Source organism: Mustelus asterias, chromosome 2 (genome assembly GCF_964213995.1).
Source record: "Mustelus asterias chromosome 2, sMusAst1.hap1.1, whole genome shotgun sequence".
NCBI classification, from domain to species: Eukaryota; Metazoa; Chordata; class Chondrichthyes; order Carcharhiniformes; family Triakidae; genus Mustelus; species Mustelus asterias.
In genome coordinates, this window is record NC_135802.1 from 139,464,181 (window position 1) to 139,485,683 (window position 21,503).

General features: G+C 43.3%; 1 protein-coding gene across 8 annotated transcripts in view; it reads right to left on the bottom strand.

Annotated features, from left to right (window-relative positions):
* LOC144511763 (engulfment and cell motility protein 1) overlaps window positions 1-21,503 on the bottom strand; it is a 275,624-nt gene that overhangs the window by 213,954 nt on the left and 40,167 nt on the right. For all 8 annotated transcript variants that reach the window (XM_078242020.1, XM_078242065.1, XM_078242047.1 and 5 more), the window contains exons 2-4: window positions 4,526-4,680; window positions 3,956-3,996; window positions 382-454 (exon numbers count right to left, since the gene is read on the bottom strand). In XM_078242020.1, the coding sequence (XP_078098146.1) occupies window positions 382-454; window positions 3,956-3,996; window positions 4,526-4,603 (192 nt within the window). In that variant the 5' untranslated portion in view covers window positions 4,604-4,680. The remainder of the gene's footprint in view (window positions 1-381; window positions 455-3,955; window positions 3,997-4,525; window positions 4,681-21,503) is intronic.

Here is a 21,503-nt window from a genome sequence, read left to right on the forward strand (position 1 = left end):
AACAACCTGATTCAGTGTTTTGTCCCAAGCACTAAACAGATTTGCAACCCGCAAGCTCAAAGTCTATGTTGTGACTTTGCACATCCTCCCAGTCTGTCTCTCTCCAGACTCCCCACATACCTCTTGGGGGGCTCCGCACTCTCTCTGCATCTCATGCTGTCACAGGACACAATATAATTTTTACTTAGAAGTTCTTCAACCTCCTATTAGTTCCCCACACCGTTTCTTTCAATTCAAAAAATTAAGAATGCTTTTCTAGGCATCCACAGGTACACATGAAGCATTCGACATACACATGTACATGCATGCAGTCACACAGACGTACACACATGCAGACACTCACACGGACATGCAGACACGTATACACACACACAATCTTACCTTCTCTGTGATGTAGAAGTTTGTGCTGTCTGCATACTGCAGAGCAAAGTTTTCAGGGATCGACAGAGACCAACTTAATTTAAAAAGAAAAGAAAAAAGATTATTTCCTGGCATATTATAACCAGCTCAGATTGCAGCCTGCAGCAAGATAGAAAATTAATGTTACAACTATTTTTACTCAAAATATCTAGGCCTCACCCACATTGAACTTTACCTGCCCGACTCCCGAATTATCCATTGTTTATGCATTGGGACCAGTGTTCTGGTGCTGTACGGAGGGCTTTGAACTCAATAGTCAGGGGGAGGGCCCAAGGGAGGGGAAATTTATGTAGGATTATGCAGGAGAGATGGCACAGTAACAGGCCATTCAGCCCAACCAGTCCATGTTTATAATCCACTCAAGCCTCCTCCCATCTAAATCCACTATCATTACCTTCCAGTCCCTTCTCCCTCATACGTTTGTCTAGTGTCTACTTAAATGCATCTATACAATTCACATCAACCGCTCCCTGTGCTAATCAGGTCCACATTCTCACCACTCTTTGAGTGAAGAAATTTCTTTTAAATTCTCCAGTGGATTTCTTGACACCCTCTAGTTAGGCTCTTCTTCACAAGAGGAAATACTTTTTCTCTCACTCTATGATAAAGGTTTCCTAATTTTAAAAGACCTGTATTAGGTCACCCTCAACCTACTCCCTCCCTGCTCCCTGCCCTGACCCCAAAGGTAAAGAGACCCAGCCTGTCAATCCTTTCCTGATATGTATACCCACACGTTTCTGATACCATTCTTATAAACCTTCACTGCAGCCTCCTCTCTTTTCTGTAATGTAGCAAGCAGAATTGCACACAGTCTTTTTAAGTGTGGTCTAACTAACGTTTGATACAGGTTTAGCATAACATCCCTCTTTTTCACCTCTGTTCCTGTGGAAATAGAGTCTGGTGTTTGGTTTGCTTTTTATTTGTGGCGTTGCTAACCTGCGGTGTAACTTTCACTGACTGATGCACTTAAGATTCTGAGATCTTGTTGTTCCGCTGCCCCACCTGGACTGCATGTTTATTAACGCCCACTTGTAATCTTTTGCGGTCCTCCTCAGTATTGACTCTCGCGGGCAATTTGGTGTCAACCCCCGAACTTAGAAATTAAGTTGTTGATTCCAAAGTCCAAAATGTTCGTGTAAAATGTGCGCAGCAGTGATCCCTCTGCCACTTTGAATAACTTTATTGCCACACGCTGCTTTCTGTCCTGAATCCATTCTGCCACTTGTCTCCTGACTCTGTGCTCTCTGACCTTATTCATGAGCCTATTTCAGGTCACCATGTCAAAGGCCTTTTGAAAATTGAGATAAATTACAATGACTGCATTACTATTGTCCACTCTCTCTGTAACATCCCCAAAGAAATTCAATAAAGGTTGATCCGGCAAGATTTTCCCTTTTGAAATCCATGCTGACTGTTCATTTATGTATTCTCATTTCTACATCTTCTATTCTCTCCTTTAGAAAGGATTCCATTTAGAAAGTTAAAGAGAAAGGACAAAGCAACAGTGCAGGGTGGCGATATGGATAATGCTAATCAGTGGGTGACAGGTAAAAAACAGAGCTCTGGAATACAAGATGCTTATGGTATTTGCTACCAAATAAACCTGTTGGACTTTAACCTGGTGTTGTGAGACTTCTTACTGTATACAAGAGTACACCAGGAATCAGGGTGAGAGCAAAGAAAAATAGTAGAACAACAATATTGAAGGTTCTTTACCTGAATGCACGTAAAAAGATACATAAATTGATGACAGAAATAGAAATAAATGTGTCTGATTATTTCTACTGTGAAAATCCCCTAGTCGCCACACCTCGGCACCCGTTCGGGTAAACATGCCAAATTTCCTTAGCCTCCTGAGAAATTAGAGGCGTTGGTGGGCTTTCTTAACTATGGTGTCAGCATGGAGGGACCCGGACAGGCTGTTGATGATCTGGGCACCTAAAATCTTGAAGCTCTTGACCATTTCTACTTCATCCCCGTTGATGTAGACAGGGTCATGTCCTCCACTACGCTTTCTGAAGTCGATGACTATCTCCTTCACTTTGTTGACATTGAGGCAGAGATTGTCGTCGTCACCAGATTCTCCATCTCTTTTGTGTAGTCTGTCTCATCATTGTTTGAGGTCCGACCCAAAATTCTGGAAAGGTCCCAGTGGATTTGGTGACCACAGATGTAACCACCCTCGCCACCTCGCACTATTCGAGAAAGGCAGGATTGGAACTGCAAAGGAACAGGCTATTTCAGACCTGATCATCTTTAATGAGACAAAATTAATGATCTCACAATGAAAGATTCCTTGGAGATGAAGAATGGCATCACTTTGAGTTCTGGCAACACGTTGATTCGAACTGGCATTTCAATGTATTTTGACAGGAAATGATTGCCAAAACTGAAACAGGTATTGACCACAGTAGAGGCTGATTGCTATCGTTTAAACATTTTAACTTGGAGAAGTGTTCAATGTTGCAAAGATACCTTTCACTGTCTGATTCTACATGACTTCTGTCAAGAAACACAAAAGCAAATAGATTTTTCATATTTAAAAACTAGTTTGTCCTAATTTTCCTTGATCCCCTTTCCGTCAATTTGCTGAAATAAAGTTAATTAATGTGGGTTCTATAGTTCACTTCTCTCTGAACCTTCTCCATTATAACCCATGATCCTTGGTTTCTCACCTCCTTCCATTTGAAAGTATATATTTTTTCCACCTCCCAAGGTGATGGGCGGGATTTTACAGCCTTACTTGGGTGAGACCGGAAATTCCCGCCCGAGGTCAACAGAATTTTCCATTGTCGGACCCTCGCCCGCTCTGATTCCATGGCGGGAGAGGTGGTAGAGTTCTGGCTGATATCTTTCTCCCAAACAAGTCCAGCAATCTGTTCCCAGATTCACTGCCAATTACATGGTTCAGCCAGATGCAAAGAAAGCTCTTATGGATTCCCCACTCTTCTCCATCTCCTAGTCGTAACCAAGATAATAAAAGGGGAAAATCACAACTGCAAATCCTGGGCTGCCTTCTCTATGACAACCGAAACTGCAAGGTCAATAAAACAATTGTGCTAGCACATCTCTGGTTTCATTCTATACACATGACTTCCTATGTTATAACAGCATATATGTGGGAGACAGTGGCGCAGTGGTATTGTCGCTGGACTAGTAATTCAGAGACCCAGGGTAACGTTCTGGGGACCCGAGTTCAAATCCCACTATGGCAGATAGTTAAGTTTGAATTCAATCAAAATCTGGAATTAAAAGTCTAATGATGACCATGAAACAATTGTCATAAAACCCCATCTGGCTCACTAGTGTCCTTTAGGGAAGGAAATCTGTCGTCCTTACCTGGTCTGGCCTACATGGGATTCTGGATCCACAGCAAGGTGGTTGACTCTTAAATGCCCTCAGGAATGGACAATAAATGCTGGCCCAGCCAGCAAAGCTCACATCCCATGAATAAATAAAAAGTCCTTCTTTTTCATCATAGTTAAGCTATGAGATCTCTGGCCAACAAACACTCTGAATACTAGAAAACACTTACCCATCACAGACTTCCCGTATAATAGAAGCCAAAGGCTTTTTCTGCAATAATAATGGAAAAATATTTTTTAATAGATTACATTTCATGAAACTTCAACAATATATTAAACTGTCTCTGATATATTTTTATCAGCCATTTTCTTCCCAACCCACCATCCAAATCCAATGACTCTGGTCGCTGTTTGACTATCTCAAACTGTTAGTTAATGTTGAGCATAGAGCACCACTCACTCACTCACCATTTCAGTCAGCCAGGCTGGGACTAAGAGACAGAGAACTACCATTGAACATCTGTGGCACTGATCCAGTTTGAGATGTCACCATCGGCTTGTTTACTCAGTACTTTTGACAGAGTTATAGCCTTGGGTGGCAGCCAACCTCGAGTTTGTGGCAGGTTCCATAGTGCTCTGATCATGGGCACATGGCCCATTCTCTCCACTTGTTCTTGTTACTCATGCTCCAGATTTGGCCCAGTCAACCTTTTGATGAGCTGAATCCAAGTCAATGTGAACAGCTTAGCATGAAAGTTTGCATCAATTTTGTATTTTGGAATCTCTTGCTCTGTTCTTACCTGGTCAATCTCCATCAACTTCGGGAAAGCCCCAGGCCATTCAATGGCCACCTTCACAATGTCTGACGGTGGTGGCATCTTAATGGCTTACACCCGTGCTGGGGAAAGCAAGGCAGGTTTCCTCAGTGTATATACGACCTGGATCTCACTCAACGCTAAAGTAAAACACACAAGAGTAAACTCAGTTGGGAAAGAAATTATATACTTAGCTAAATAAATACAGTGTGTTTATGACATTGGTCAAGCATAATAAAAGCGAAGAAAAGATCAAATAGAGATGGCCGATGCCACCTTACGCTATAAACCTTGGTCTGGATTCTAATGTTTTACCAACAATGTCAATTCATTGATTGGACATTAATAACTTTAATATCCAATGTCTCCACATTACAGTATGCAACCAGAAGCCACTGAGATCTCTGTCTCTCTCTTTTCCTTTAATTCCTTCTTATAATGTACCTCATTAACCAAGCTATTAGTTATCCTTCTCAATATCATTTTCTTTGGTTCGGCATCCAGTTTCTGCCTCATTCCATTTCTGTGAAGCACCCTGGGATCTTTTTCTATGTTAAAGATGCTCTGTAAATCTGCTTGATTTGGCAGGTAAGACAAGTAGGCTTACATTAACACCGCAATGAAGTTACTGTGAAAATCCCCTAGTCGCCACACTCCGGCACCTGTTCGGGTACATTGAGGGAGAATTTACCATGGTCAACGCACCTAACCTGCACATCTTTCAGACTGGGAGGAAACTGGAGCACCCGGAGGAAATCCACGCAGACACGGGGGAGAACGTGCAGACTCCGCACAGACAGTGACCCAAGCTGGGAATTGAACCTGGTTCCCAGTAGAGTCCCGCAGGGGTCTGTCTTGGGGCCTCAGCCTTTTACAATTTGAATCAATGATTAGATGAGGGGAGTGAAGGCATGGTAGCTAACTTTGCAAATGACAGGCAGGAAAGTATGTTGCGAAGTAGACATTAAGAGTTTGCAGACAGATTATAGATAGGTTGAGTGAGTGGACAAAATCTGGCTGAAGAAGTATAATGTGGGAAAAATGAAGTTGTTCATGTTGGCAGGAAGAATAAAAAAGCAGAGGATGACTTAAACAGTAAGTAGCTGTACAAAACTTTGGTTCGGTCACAGCTGCAATACTGTGTGCAGTTCTGGTCTCCTCACTATAGGAAGAATGTGATTTCATTGGAGAGGGCGCAGTGGAGATTCTGCAGGATGTTGTCTTGGGATGGAGCAGTTGAGATATGAAGAGAAGCAGGGGATAGGCTTGGGTTGTTTTCTTCAGAGCAGAGAAGGCTGAGGAGGGGACCTGATAAAATTACAAGCTGTGATTCTGATCATAGATTTCAAACAATACTCACTCTACTCTCCTCCTGCCCATCCCCCTCCCAATGAACACCCAACTCCTTCACAAACTCTCCCTCCCAATGAACCCTCAACCCCATCACACACACTCCCTCTCAATGGACACCCAACCCCCTCACAAACTCTCCCTCCCCATGGACCCCTCACAAACTCTCCCTCCCTATGGACCGCCAACCCCATCACACACTCTCCCTCCCTCTAGACCCCCAACCCCATCACACACTCTCCCTCCCGATGGACACCCAACCCCCTCACAAACTCTCCCTCCCCATGGACCCTCAACCCTATCACACACTTTCCCTCCATGCAATCCAGCCCTCACACACTCTCCCTCCCTGCAAGTCTGCAACGAACCCCCCCTATTTTTCACTTCTCTTGATGACTTAGGTTGTTTAATTACACAAGTTGACCTTCAGTACTATGTATAGATTGCGTACTGCACCCAAATACCTTTTGAACACCTCCCACCTTTCAGCTATAATTTTAGCGATTAACAGTTCTGTCCAAATTTCGATCATCAATTATCCCTTCATTTCTCCAAAGTCAGCCTTGCCTAAATTTCCCAAACCTAATTTCACTGTTAGATAAATGTTACCTTAATCTGTTACGATTGACTGATTCAGACTTATTTTTCATGAGTTTATCTAAAATGGCCTGATTTCTTATTGGTTCAAGAAGATATGGTTCCAGAAAAGTGTCCAGGATATGCTCAAGGAATCTGCGGCCTTTGGGATTCAGGCTGTTTTGATGCCACTAGTCTCTGTGAGAGTTAAAGACACCTGATATTGGATTTGGACACATGGGACACTCCACTCATGTGAATTTACGGAAATAGCTTCTTTGATTTTGTGAAAGGAAGGAAGGAGGTTGACTTTTATTTTTGAAACTGTGTGAGACTCTGAAATATACTGAATGGCAGCGTATGCATTTTGTTGATTGGAGTATTTGCTCCTGCGCTGGACTATGGGCGACATGGTGGCACAGTAGTTAGTGCTGCTGCCTCAAGGCGCCAGAGACCCAGGTTCAATTCCAGAGCCACAGCAAGGTGGTTGACTCTCAACTGCCCTCTGAACAAGGGCCACTAGGGATGGGCAACAAATGCTGGCTGACCAGCGACGCCCATGTCCCACAAATGAATAAAAAAGACTCACACATGGCAATATTGATCACCTTTACCATCATTCTGACAAGAGCTAAGTTTGGATTTCAGCAATTATTTATACCTGTATGGTGAGCACGGAGCCCCACCAACTGTACATCCGCCTCTGACTGCACTCCCCTCATCTACACACCCGATCACATCCTCGAAAAATTCAAAGTTGTGAGGCATGACCTCCCTCTGACAAAGCCTCGCTGACTATCCCTGATCAAACCCTGCCTCTCCAAATGGAGATAGATTCTCTCTTTCAGAGTTTTCTCCAACAGTTTCCCTGATGTGTAAAGGACGTTCCCTCTTGTAGGTGAGTCCAGGGACACAGTTTTAAAATTAGGGGTCGCTCTTATGGGACAGGGATGTGGAGAATGTTTCTCTCTCAGAGGGTAGTGCAACTGTGGAACTCGCTGCTTCTGAAGTCATTGGAGGTGGGGTCATTGTATATCTTTAAGGCAGAGGTAGATGGATTCGTTTTAGGAAAGGGATTACTGGGGGTAGATGAGAATGTGGAACTCACAAACAGATTAATCATGATCTTATCAAACGGAGAGCAGGCTCGAGGGGCTGAATGGCCTACTTCTGCTTCTATTTCATATGTTTGTATAAATGCAATTTGTTAATGCAAGTTGATAAGATGACTTGATATTTAAAGAACCGACTCTTGCTGATCAGTTTAAATCAGACACTTAAAGACCAGATGGTAATCCCAATAGAGACAGCCAACTGTTGCAAGATGATCAAGCCTGCAAACTGGTAAACTAGTATCCCAGATAGAATCATAGAATCCCCACAGTGCAGAAGGAGGCCATTCGGCCCATCGGGCCTGCACTAACAATCCCACCCTGCCCCTATCCCCCTAACCCTGCGTATTTACCCTGCTAATCCCCCTAATCTACACATCTTGGAACAATAAGGGTCAATTTAGCATGGCCAATCAACCTAACCCACACATCATTGGACTGTGGGAGGAAACCTACGCAGACACGGGAAGAATGTGCAAACTCCACATCGACAGTCACCTGACGCCAGATTTGAATCCAGGTCCCTGGCGCTGTGAGGCAGCAGTGCTAACCCCTGTGCCGCCCCGATAGCGGATAGTAAAAAATTAAACTGGTAAACTAGTCACCCAGGTCGCAGAATATTAAACTGGTAAACTAGTAACCCAGGTAGCAGAATATTTGATTTGATTTATTATTGTCACATGTATTAACATACAGTGAAAAGCATTGTTTCTTGCACACTATACAGACAAAACATATCATTCATAGAGAAGGAAAGGAGAGAGTGCAGAATGTAGTGTTACAGTCATAGCTCGGGTGTACAGAAAGATCAACTTAATGCAAGGTAAGTCCATTCAAAAATCTGACAGCAGCAGGGAAGAAGCTGTTCTTGAGTCGGTTGGTACATGACCGCAGACTTTTGTATCTTTTTCCCGACGGAAGAGAGAATGTCCGGGGTGCGTGGGGTTCTTAATTATGTTGGCTGCTTTGCCGAGGCAGCGGGAAGTGTAGACAGAGTCAATGGATGGGAGGCTGGTTTGCGTGATGGATTGAGAAGAATATTAAACTGGTAAACTCATAACCCAGATTTCAAGCGTATAAACTGGTAAACTAATAACATTGATAATGGACCAAGAAACTGAGAAAACTGGTCACATAGCCTGGATGGTGAAAACGTTAACACCGTAAGATACCACTTGGCACACACTAAACCTCCTCATGAAACATGAGCCTAGTATGCGGCTATGCCTTGGAGCACATGAATGTAGATTTTAGGGTGGGAAGGTGGGAAGACCACTGTAGTCCCATGTGCAATCATTGCCAACAGAAGCTCACTTGTAGAAATGTAACATTGAGTAATATTGGTTGACTTCTATACTGATTTAAATTCATATTCTTATGAATGTGTGTGCATTTGTTTTCCTGGTTAAAAAGATTGCCAGCAGAATCATATCCTGGGAGAAGTCGTTTTGAGATTTCCATTAGCTGTGTACTTCAAGGATTCAGAGCATTCAATTGCATTAGTTAATGTAAATTATTTATATACAGACATAATGTGTGTATAAAACTGTCAAAACAGTTTTGAGTGATTGTTATGGAGCAAAAGAAGTGTAATTTCACAATGATGTGACTGTCAGTCAATGAATCTAAATGGAAGATGACACTAAGACAAAAGCTCTCTTTATATTGCAGCCCTTCTGTAATACAAACCATTCTTTAACACTGTTTCCTTCATTTGCTGGGGTGTACAGCAGCACACCAGGGGAGGTGATGCTCAGTGGTGTTATGACTAGACTATTTAATCCAGAAACTCAGTTAATGCTCTGGGGACCCGGGTTCAAATCCCACCACGGCAGATGGTGCAGTTTGAATTCAATAAAAAAAAAAGTATCTGAAATTAAGAATCTACTGATGAACATGAAACCATTATCGATTGTTGGAAAGACCCATCTGCTTCACTAATGTCCTTTAGGGAAGGAAATCTGCCATCCTTCTGCCTACATGTGACTCTAGAGCCACAGCAACCTCCAAGGGCAACTAGGGATGGCAATAATAATAATAGGGGCGGCACGGTAGCACAGTGGTTAGCACTGCTGCTTCACAGCTCCAGGGACCTGGGTTCAATTCCCAGCTTGGGTCACTGTCTGTGTGGAGTTTGCACATTCTCCTCGTGTCTGCGTGGGTTTCCTCCGGGTGCTCCGGTTTCCTCCCACAGTCCAAAGATGTGCGGGTTAGGCTGATTGACCATGCTAAAATTTCCCTTAGTGTCCTGGGATGCGTAGGTTAGAGGGATTAGTGGGTAAATATGTAGATATATGGGGGTAGGGCCTGGGTGGGATTGTGGTTGGTGCAGACTCGATGGGCCGAATGGCCTCTTTCTGTGCTGTAGGGTTTCTAAGATTCTAAATGCTGGTCAGCCAGTGACATCCATGTCCCTTGCATAAATTTTTTAAAAATGAACAAATGTTTATCTCACATTTCGAGTCTACCTCTTCTCTCCCTATGGTAATGCTAGGGTTCAGTACAGGTGAGCAGGGAAGATGCAACATGTAGGCCTGGGAAAAGCTTACTCAAGACAATTAACAATGGCAGCCTCTACCCTCTGACCTTTTACGATTGTATTTGCCACCAACAAAAAACGCCTCTTCAACTAAAAGAAAGAATATTTGTATTTATATAACATCTCAGGATTCCCCAAAGCATTTTTCAGCTCACAAAGTGCTTTTCGGGTGTAGTCACCGTGGTAACGTAGGCAATGAGCAACCAATTTGCACACAGTAAAGTCACAGAAACAGAAGGTTTTCTATTAGCCACTGTACAGCCCTCGGGCCTTAAGATTGAGTTCAGTGAACTATCATAACCACCACTCTCCATTTTCTCCGAGACAGTTGCTGGTAGTGATTACTGCGCCAGAACCACACTGGGAATGAAAGAAACGTTGTGTTCGGGGTGACAATTCCATATCAGTACTGAGCCAGCAGGATAGTCCACAATCCTGGGATCTGCCCAGCTCTCTACACCACACTTACAGACATGGAAGCCTCCTTCACTGTGCCAGATTTTCCATGGTTTCCTCCTCCTTGTGCTGTTCTGCTGTAACCATTTGAACCTCCTCTGGACTCACCTTTGATTTCTTGACTTGTCCCATTACCACCCCTTTTGTCTTGCACCATCATCCCAAGTGATCATTTAATCAATCTTGCTCTCCAACCGATCTCAGACCTTCCCCATTGTTCTTCCTGACCACTCTAACCCCCACTTCTCTCTAGTGCCGCACTTGCTTAAAAATTGTCAAATCTCCCAAACTTTGTCTAGTTCCCATCACCCGGAAATGCTAATGTTATTCTCCAGAGGTCCTGCTTCACCTCCTGACTGTTTTCAGGATATTCAGTTTTTAATCTCATTTAGGCTTGAACGCACCCTTTGCTCACCTTCCACTGGAAAAATAAGAAGTCTCACAACACCAGGTTAAAGTTCAACAGGTTTATTTGGAATCACGAGCTTTTGGAGCGCTGCTCCTTCATCTGATAAACAGCACTCCGAAGACTTGTGATTCCAAATAAACCTGTTGAACTTTAACCTGGTGTTGTGAGTTTTCTTACTGTGCCCACCCCAGTCCAACGCCGGCATCTCCACACCATGAAAAATAAAGGTCACAGTCGTACCTTGAAAAAAAATTATACATGGGGTCATTTCTAAATCGGCAATGGGGGTGCTCCGAATTCTGCCCAGAAATGTAAATGGGACAAATTCCAAGGCACTGGGTTCTAACATGTTGCAGCATCATTGAAATAACATATATTGTGTAGACATTCCCACTCAATGAAGTAAAAACCTCAAATGCTCTTCCCTCTCCGACTGTTGCATCCATGTGCATTTGGCTAAATATCTCAACAGTATTTCAGGACTTTTCTTTCTGCTTTCAGGTTAGAGGATAGCACCAGGTATAAACACTGAACGGTAACGTGTTACCGGTGCACAAAGATAATATTTTAGTTTGAATTCCTGGTGAGTGAACACCATCTGAAAAGTGAATAAAACTGCATAATAAACAGACCAAACACTGTCAGTCTGTTATTGGATGGGAGGTGACAGGAATTTATAGCGCACAATAACTAATCTGCTTCCCCTTCCTGCACGCTTTATGGAAGCGAGCGGCACAGGAGGAAGCCACAGTGCCTTTTTCAAAGAGCAATCCAATTAGATACACTCCCTTCCTCTTTCCCTGTGGTCCTTGTATTTTTGTACGACACAGCAGGGGGATTAGGAATCTACATAATCCTATTGGTCTATAAAGCCCAATGTTGCTGTATCAGCAACATTGGCGTCTCTGAGGAACTCTGAATTTGTGAAATGTGAAGGTTGTATTCCACCCTGATGGTAATCTTAATCCATTAAATCCTACATTCCAAAAGAATTTTTCTCGTTTACAATTCCATTGTTACCGAATGAATGTTGCAAAGACTCATCAAGGGGCACATGACACTGGATTAAGTATCTCCTTAAAACTCACAGAAAAAGTTTATATCCCCCAATCAGTTCCTTTAACACCAATCACCTTAACCTTTGCAACACGTCATTTATATCTAACCTCATCCCAACACCCACTGAAAGCTTTTATAAACAACAGCATTCCCTCCACAGAAGGGAGTGTTGAATGAGATTCCAGATAAGAAACTTGCTGCACAAGTTTAAAGCACAAGATTCTAAAGGCAATGTAGCCACACAGGTAAAAACACAAACCTCCTAGTGTAAACCAGAAGGACTCCCCTCGACCTCTGCTTCCCCCCCCACACACCCATTTCACCATCCAATAAGATTATGGTTGACCTATCTCAACTTCACTTTCCCAGCAGACTCCATATCCCTAGATTCCAAAAGTCTATCAACTGCTGAATGTGGTATCATAAAATCCCTACAGTGCAGAAGAGGCCATTTGGCCCACCAAGTCTGCATCAGCTCCCTGACAGAGTACCTTACCCAGGCCCTCAACCCCACCCTTATCCCTGTAACCCCACACATTTTCCCATAACTAATCCATATAATCTACACATCTTGGGCCACTAAGGGGCAATTTAGCATGACCAATCCACCTAACCTGCACATCTTTGGATTCAATGTACTCAATGAACAAGTATCATAGAATCCCTACAGTACAGAAGGAAGCCATTTGGTCCATTGAGTCTGCACCTACCACAATCCCACCCAGGCCCTATTCCCATAACCCTCAATCACCCTGCTAACCCCCAGACATTAGGGTCAATTTAGCATGGCCAATCAACCTAACCCGCACATCTTTGGACCGTGGAAGGAAACCGGAGCACATGGTGGAAACCCACGCAAACACGGGGAGAACATGTAAACTCCACACAGAGACCCAAGCTGAGAATTGAACCCGGGTCCCTGGTGCTGAGGCAGCAGTGCTAACCACTGTGCCACCGGGCCGCAGCACCAGAAAATTCCAAAGATTCATCCAAGTTTAGACATTTCTACTCACCTCAGTCCTAACGGGCCAACCCCTTATCCTGAGATTATAATCGCTAATTCTAGATACTCCAGCTAGGGGAACAGCCTCACGGTGTTTACCTCATCAATCCCTCTCAGCTTCATGTTTCTATGAGATCATCCCTTGTCCTTAACTCCAGCGAACATAAACCCATTCTATTCAATGTCTCTGCATAGGACAACTTTCTCATCCTAGGAATCAATCTGGTGAACCTTTGTTGCAAGTACATCCTTAAGTATGGAGGTCAAAATTCCACACAGCACTCGAAGTGTGGTCTCACGAAGATTTCCTTAATTTTGCAATTCAACCCTTTACAAAAAAGGCCAATGTACCCATTTGCTTTCCTAATTAATTTCTGTCCCTGTAGGTTAACTTTCTCATGTTCTATGTACAAGGTTACCAAAATCCCCCTGAACATCAATACTTAATAGCTTCTACCATTTTTTAAAAATCTGTTTTTCTATGTTAAATGAATAGTGAGTAATCTCACAACACCAGGTTAAAGTCCAACAGGTTTATTTGGTAGCATGAGCTTTCGGAGTGCCACTCCTTCACCAGGTGAGTGCAGGATTTGAAAATGAATAGGCATTTCACCCTGTCTACCATTTCCTTGCACATTCATTTAACCTGTTTGAGTCCAAAGATGTACAGGTGAGGTGGATTGACCATTGTAAATTGCCTCTTAGTGTCCAAAGACGTCTAGGTTAAGTGGATTAGCCATGGGATAGGGCAGGGAAGTGGGCATGGGTAAAATGCTCTGTCGGAGAGTCGGTGCAGACTTGATGGGCCAAACGGCCTCTTCTGCACCATAGGGATACGATAATACAATAAATTCCCTCTGTAGACACAGTGTGTCTTCCGACAGTTTACTTTCCCACCGAGCTTTGTGCCATCAGCAAAGTTGGCTACATTACACTCGGTTTTTTAAAGCATTAATACATTGCTAAGATTAATTAATGTGGCAACCCACTAGTAAAAGCCAACCTGAAAATGGCCTGTTTATTCCATCTGTTTTTTGTCCTTTAACCAATTCGGCAGCCTCCGCTAATAATATTAATTTCTAAGCGCTCAGCTACCACATTCTTAATGGATTCCGAACCTTTCCTGAAGCCCAACACCCAGGTGAGCTGTTTTCTCTCTCTCCCAATTCTTGAATAGCAATGTTACGTTTACTAACTTCAAATCCACTGGTCCCATTCTACAATCGAGGGAATTTTAGAAGATCACAACCAATACATCCGTTATCTTCTCAGCCACGTCCTCCAGAACTGTGGTCGTAGACTTTAGATCCAGGGGCATCTATCAGCTTTTAATTCTATTAATCGCTCCAGTACTTTTTCTTTATTAATATCAATTCCTTACCTTCTAATTCCTCATTACAGTTTCTCTTGCCTTTAAGGTATGCTGCTCTTTCCTCATAGAAGCGTTTAAAATCTGTTTTAGATTACTTGCTCATTTCAGATTCTATTTTCTCCATCAATATTTTGGCCATGCTTTGTTGGTTTCTAAACTCTCCCAACCATTAGGCTTATTGCACCTTTTAGCAATATTATGTCTCTTCTTTTAATCTAATACTATCCTTAACCTCTTCAGTTAGCCCTCGGTGACTCACATTTTCCAAGTCAAAAATATGTGAACAATTATTAAAATGTTTCTTTATATTTCTCACCCACAGTTATAACTTTCAATCTTACAAAATGCAGAACAAATGTGGGTGGCATGGTGGCACTGCTTCCTCACAGCACCAGAGACCAGGGTTCAATTCCCAGGTTGGGTCACTGACTGTGTGGAGTTTGCATGTTCTCCCCATGTCTGTGTGGGTTTCCTCCGGGTGCTCTGGTTTCGTCCCACACTCCAAAGATGTGCAGGTTAGGTGGATTGGCCATGCTAAATTATCTCTCAATGTCAGGATTAGCTAGGGTAAATATGTGGGACCACGGGGATGGGGCCTGGGTGGGATTGTTGTCAGTACAGGCTTGATGGAGCAAGTAGCCTCCTTCTGCACTGTAGGGATTCTATGAGTCCATGAAATTCAATCCAACCAAATACCACTCCATCAGTCTACCCTGAATTTCAGCAAAGTGTTGGAGGCTGCTGTTGAGAGCACTATCAAGCATCACATAATTAAGTTTTAAGTTTATTTATTAGTGTCACAAGTGGGTTTACATTAACATTGCAATTAAGTTACAGTGAAAATCTCCTAGTCGCCACACTCCGACGCCTGTTCGGGTATACTGAGGGAGAATTTAGCACGGCCAATGCACCTAACCAGCACGTCTTTCGGACTGTGGGAGGAAACTGGAGTACTCAGATGAAACCCACGTAGACACAGGAAGAACGTGCAGATTCCCCACAGACAGTGACCCAAACCGGGAATAAACCCGGGTCCTTGGCGCTGTGAGGCAACAGTGCTAACCACTGTGCCACAACAATTATTAACAATAACCTGCTCGCTAATGTTCAGGCTGGGTTCTGCCAGGACCACTCGGCTCCAAACTTCATTACAGCCTAGGTCTAAACATGATTAAAGAGCTGAATTCCAGAGGCCAGGTGAGAGTAACCCTTGGCATTAGGTAGCATTTGTCTGAGTGTGGCTTCAAGGTGCCCTAGTAAAATTGAAATAAATGGAAACTAGGGAAAGCTCTCCACTGGTTGGAGTCATACTGAGCACAAAGGGAAATGGTTGTTGGAGGCCAATTATCCCAGCCCCAGAATATCACTGCAGGAATTCATCGTAACAATATCCTCGGCCCAACCACTCCAACGTTCCTCCATCATAAGGTCGGAAGGACATTTGCTGATGATTGCACAGTGTTCAGTTTCATTCACAGTTCCTCAGCTAATGAAGTGGTCCCACATGCACACCTGGACAATGTTCAAGCTTCGGTTGATAAGTGGCAAATAATATTTGTGCCACGTAAGTGCCAGGTAACTACCATCTTTAACAAGAGAGAATAACCACCTCCGCATGACATTCGGTATTACCATTGTTAAATTCTCCACCATCAACATCCTGGTGGTCACAATTAACCAGGAACTTAACTGGACCAAAAACATACATACTGTGGCTACAAAAGCAGATCAGAATCTGGATATTGTGCAGTAAGTAATTCACCTCTTGACTGCCAAAAGTCTTCCTACCATCTACATGGCAAAAATCAGGAATATGATGAAATACTCTCCTAAATGCCTGGATATTCCTTATGATTTTATGAGTGCAACTCAAGATCAACACCATCTAAGAGAAACAACCATTTAATTGCCACCCCATTCACCACCTTAAATTCACTCTCTTACCAAAATTTCTTCAATGGCATCTTCCAAACCCCAACTTCAACTGTCTAGAACAAAGGTTGCAGGCACATAACATCAGCATCTGCAAGTTCCCGTCCAGGGACATACCCACCCTGACTGGAAACTATATTATAGAACCTTAGTTAGGCCGCACTTGGAATATAGTGTTCAATTCTGGTTGCCACACTACCAGAAGGATGTGGACGCTTTGGAGAGGGTACAGAAAAGATTTACCAGGATGTTGCCTGGCATGGAGGACATTAGCTACGAGGAGAGGTTGGAGAAACTTGGTTTGTTCTCACTGAAACGACGGTGATTGAGGGGCGACCTGATAGAAGTCTACAACATTATGAGAGGCATGGACAGAGTGGATAGTCAGAAGCTTTTTCCAGGGTGGAAGAGTCAATTACTAGAGACCATAGGTTTAAGATGCGAGGGGCAAGGTTTAAAGGAGATGTACGAGGCAAGTTTTTTTTACACACAGGATGGTGGATGCCTGGAACTCGCTGCCGGGGAAGGTAGTGGAAGCAGATACGATAGTGAGTTTTAAGGGGCGTCTGGACAAATACATGAATATGATGGGAATAGAGGGATATGGTCCCTGGAAGGTAGGTGGTTTTAGTTCAGTCGGGCAGCATGGTCGGTGCAGGCTTGGAGGGCCAAAGGGCCTGTTCCTGGGCTGTAATTTTCTTTGTTCTTTGTACATCACTGCTCCTTCATCATCACTGGATCAATGTCCTAGAACTTTCTCCAGAATAGCACTGTTGATGTACCAACACTACAAGGACCACAACAATTCAAGGTGACAGCTCACACTGTCTGAAAGGCAGCTAGACAATAAACACTAGCCTTGCCAGTGATGTTGGCATCCTGTATGAATGAATTTTTTTTTAAAATCCAGCCTAGCTAATGCAATTAGATTTATTTAGGTTTATGACTTAAGTACATCACTCTTCAATTCAATGTGAAATTTTATTGTATCATGATCACTCTGCCCCAAATGATCCCTTACTATGAGATCATTAATTAAACCTGTCTCAGTACACACAAGGTCAGAAGTGGGCTGTTCTTAGAATCTTAGAAACCCTACAGCACAGAAAGAAGCCATTTGGCCCATCGAGCCTGCACTGACCACAATCCCACCCAGGCCCTACCCCCATATCCCTACATATTTACCCACTAATCCCTCTAACCTACGCATCCCAGGACACTAAGGGCAATTTTTTAGCCTGGCCAAATCAACCTAACCCGCACATCTTTGGACTGTGGGAGGAAACTGGAGCAAACCCACGCAGACACGAGGAGAATGTGCAAACTCCACACAGACAGTGACCCAAGCTGGGAATCGAACCCAGGTCCCTGGAGCTGTGAAGCAGCAGTGCTAACCACTGTGCTACCGTGCCACCCTGTATGCTCCACAGGAATTGGCTTGAATGCATTCCATGATCTTATCCTCCAATTTACTTTTGCTCATCAGACTTACCTTGTCTATGTGAAGGTTAAAGTCTCCACGAGTATTGCATTACATAAGTACGTATAAGCTGCTCTTATCTCTTGGTTCATACTCTCTTCAGCAATATAGCTACTTTTAGGAGGCCAATAAACTGCTCCCACCATGCTTTCTTCTCATTGTTATTTCTTACCTTCACCCCTCACAGAATCAACTACCCAATCTCCCAGCTCGGGTAAAATTGATACGCACAGAAAGCAAATAACAAAGATCAACAGATATTTTTCAGAGTAATTTCTCCCAGGTCTCTCTGCTTAAATCCCTTCTATTTTCTCGTATATACATATTCTTTAGACAAATGCAGCAATGGAATGATATCAAAGTTTGATTAAATCAAATTAGGTATCATGGCACGCTGCGAAGGAAGGATTCAGGATATCGCAAGGCAGATGTGGGAGTTTGGTTACAACAGTTGTGAAAAGTAAAGTTGCATAATTGTCAAAAGAAAACTCTGTCAAGTAATGGAAAATGCTCATCAGCATACCAGGCCTTCAGTGAAGCCAGTGCTTGTGTATTCAGGATAAGCACTCATCTTCACCTTGTGTAAGTTCTGTAAACATTTCATTCCCGGCTTTCACCAAAAGGATGGAAAATAAGACAATTCCGTAACAAAATACTAAAGGGCAAGATGTGGGGACATATTATGCTAATGAGGCAGTTTTCTGTTGGATAAGAAAGGGCAATAAGCTATGGTATGATTGGTGGATATGTATGCAAATGATGGATTAGAAAGTTGTTCGTTTCTCAATTGCTGTAACTAGCTACAACTGTTAAATTGTTTGCATGAATCCACAGTACACCTTGCAATGCATTGCGCTGCACCGTGTTCTCCCTTGTATATAAGTTATTAAAGCTTGGAAATTGAGTACTCTGGGTTTAAGTGTTGTCTGTACTGAAAGCCGATGACACAGACAAGTTAGCAGAATAGGCAGATATGGGTCAGATACAGTTCAATGCAGAAAAATGTGATACAATACATTTTGAAAAAGTAAATATTGAAGTTAACCCTCCACTACATATAGCGAGCACATCCATGTCAACAAAGCTTTGCCAAATAAGTTCACCGCTCATTACATGTGGCGAATTGGCCACAGGCAGCTGGTGAATTGGTACTGTTGATTTTTACAGCTACACAATACCGAGTCGTGTTTAAGTTGTAGCAGTGAGTACGAGTGTGGGCGTCATTCACTAGATCGCTATCGGTCATCTGTCCGGAATTGAGGAAGGAAGAATCAACCACATTGCCGATAGATAGGAGTCATATATTGGTCAGCCTGCAAATATCTTGATCAATTGTTGGAATTCTAGTGACCAGGAAGCTGAAGGGCCAGCTGCTCAATGAAACAAGAAAAATAATCTGCCATTGGTTACCCTGGGGTGGCACAGTGGTTAGCACTGCTGCCTCACAGCATCAGGGACCCGGGTTTGATTCCCGGCTTGGGTCACTGTCTGTGCGGAGTCTGCACGTTCTCCCCGTGTCTGCATGGGTTTCCTCTGGGTGTTCCAGTTTCCTCCCACAGTCTGAAAGACGTGCTGGTTAGGTGCAATGGGCATGCTAAATTCTCCCTCGGTGTACCCGAACAGGTGCCGGAATGTGGCGACGAGGGGATTTTCACAGTAACTTCGTTGCAGTGTTAATATATGCCTACTTGTGACACCAATAAATAAACTTTAAACTTCTGCATTCTTGTTCCTTCTGGGTATCTGCAAACAACAATACATTTAGATCTGCAAGGCTGCTCTATGAATCACTGTGAAAGCAGGGCCAGCTTTTGGAAAGACAGTGGTCTGATTGCTTTCGAGATTTTCTTGATGAATCTAATGTCAGAGGGGACTCTAACTGAAGAACTTGTTCTCAATTTCCACAAACAACTGAGACATGTGAGCAAAGGACAGCTCTGCATGGCTGTAAAAGAGAACTGAAATGAGTTCTCTTTTGTTTTGGTCTTCACAGATCTTCTGAAATGTGTGACTGAATAGAATAGAACAGTATTGGCATAAAAGGAAACATTGATCGTGAGCCAAAGATCTACTGAATATCCATTCACTGTACTTGGAAATAACAGGCAACAGCGCATAAGCAGGGCAGGGGTCAAAGTGCAGAGCCAATGCGTAAAGATTTGTCAATAAAATTCCCCCACCCTTCCGCCCCCTGCCAACCCCAGGCCCACGTCTCCTAACGTATTAGTTCTGATCATGGAGAGGGTTCACTCTTGAAGAAATTTGTCTTTTTATGAAATAAACTGGAGCATACTGTCAGGAGCAGAACATCTACAGTTAACAGATTGTCACCACCCTTTCAGAGTGTACACAGCAGGCTTGTTTTGCACAACAGTCAGATAGCAAAACACTTCTGAAGCTGTTCTCCTGGCTCTGGCAGTGAGTGTAGCACTCCAGATTGCAGATGGGTTAAAACATCAAACCTATTTTCAAAGGACTCATTGTCTTATTTAATGCTGTATATATTTTATATCATTTGGGGAATATGACAACTTGGATCATCACATGTTTGAGCAGCATTTAAATTCTACTGGGCAGCACTGGGCTACTAGATTTGCCTGTTTTTGCATGGCACACAGTAAAATCAGCTTATATTGACAACTCTGACGAAGGGTCACCCTGACTCAAAACATTGGCTCTATTCTCTCACCATAGATGCTGTCAGACCTGTTAAGATTTTCCAGAATTTTCTGTTTTTGTTGAATATTGATCCCGGCTTTCTCACTGCCTCCCAGTGTTGTTAAAAACTCACCAGTGGCTGTTTGCACCATAAATAACTAAAGGAAGTTGGAGATGTCAGGTCGCTTCAACCCCTTTCCTGTAAGTGAAATCTGACATTTACTGAGGAAGGTTCGATTATAGGGCAAATGCGCTGTCACAAACATTTTTGCTCTGCAGCGGAACTGAACTGTCTGAAATAGCCAGCATACATGACTTGATGAAAGTGCACCTTTGAGATTAACTTGGCTAGAAGTGGCAAATAGTTAGACGTAGTTGCCAAATATAAATGTGGACAATGTAATTGATGGGGGGGGGGGGGTTAGTAAGAAAGGTAAACAGAGATCCTGGTTTGCATAGGTCTCTAAAGGTGGGAAATGCAGCTAGGCCAAAGGCGGCGAATAGGCTTTTGTGTTTCATGCAAGTTAAAAACAGGAAAGAGCTGCAAAATGATTCGTAGTAAAGATGTGAACAGGTTAACTTCAATAATGTTTCCTCCAAAACACAACTCACACACATTAGAAAATCTTCGATCCCTTTTCTTTCAATAAACATCACGGTGGTACAGTGGTTAGCACTGCTGCTTCACAGCGCCAGGGACCCGGGTTCAATTCCTGGCTTGGGTCACTGTCTGTGTGGAGTTTGCACGTTCGCCCCGTATCTGCATGGGTTTCCTCCGGGTGCTTCCCACAGTGCGAAAGACGTGCTGGTTAGGTGCATTGGCCATGCTAAATTGCCCCTTAGTGTACCCGGACAGGCGCAGGAGTGTGGCAGCTAGGGGATTGTCACATTAATTTCATTGCAGTGTTAATGTAAGCCTATTTGTGACACTAATGAATAAACTTTAAACTTATTTGTACTGCTGGTTCCCGATTTAAATGAAATATCAGTTCTCTCCATGGCTAGACACTTTGGCGC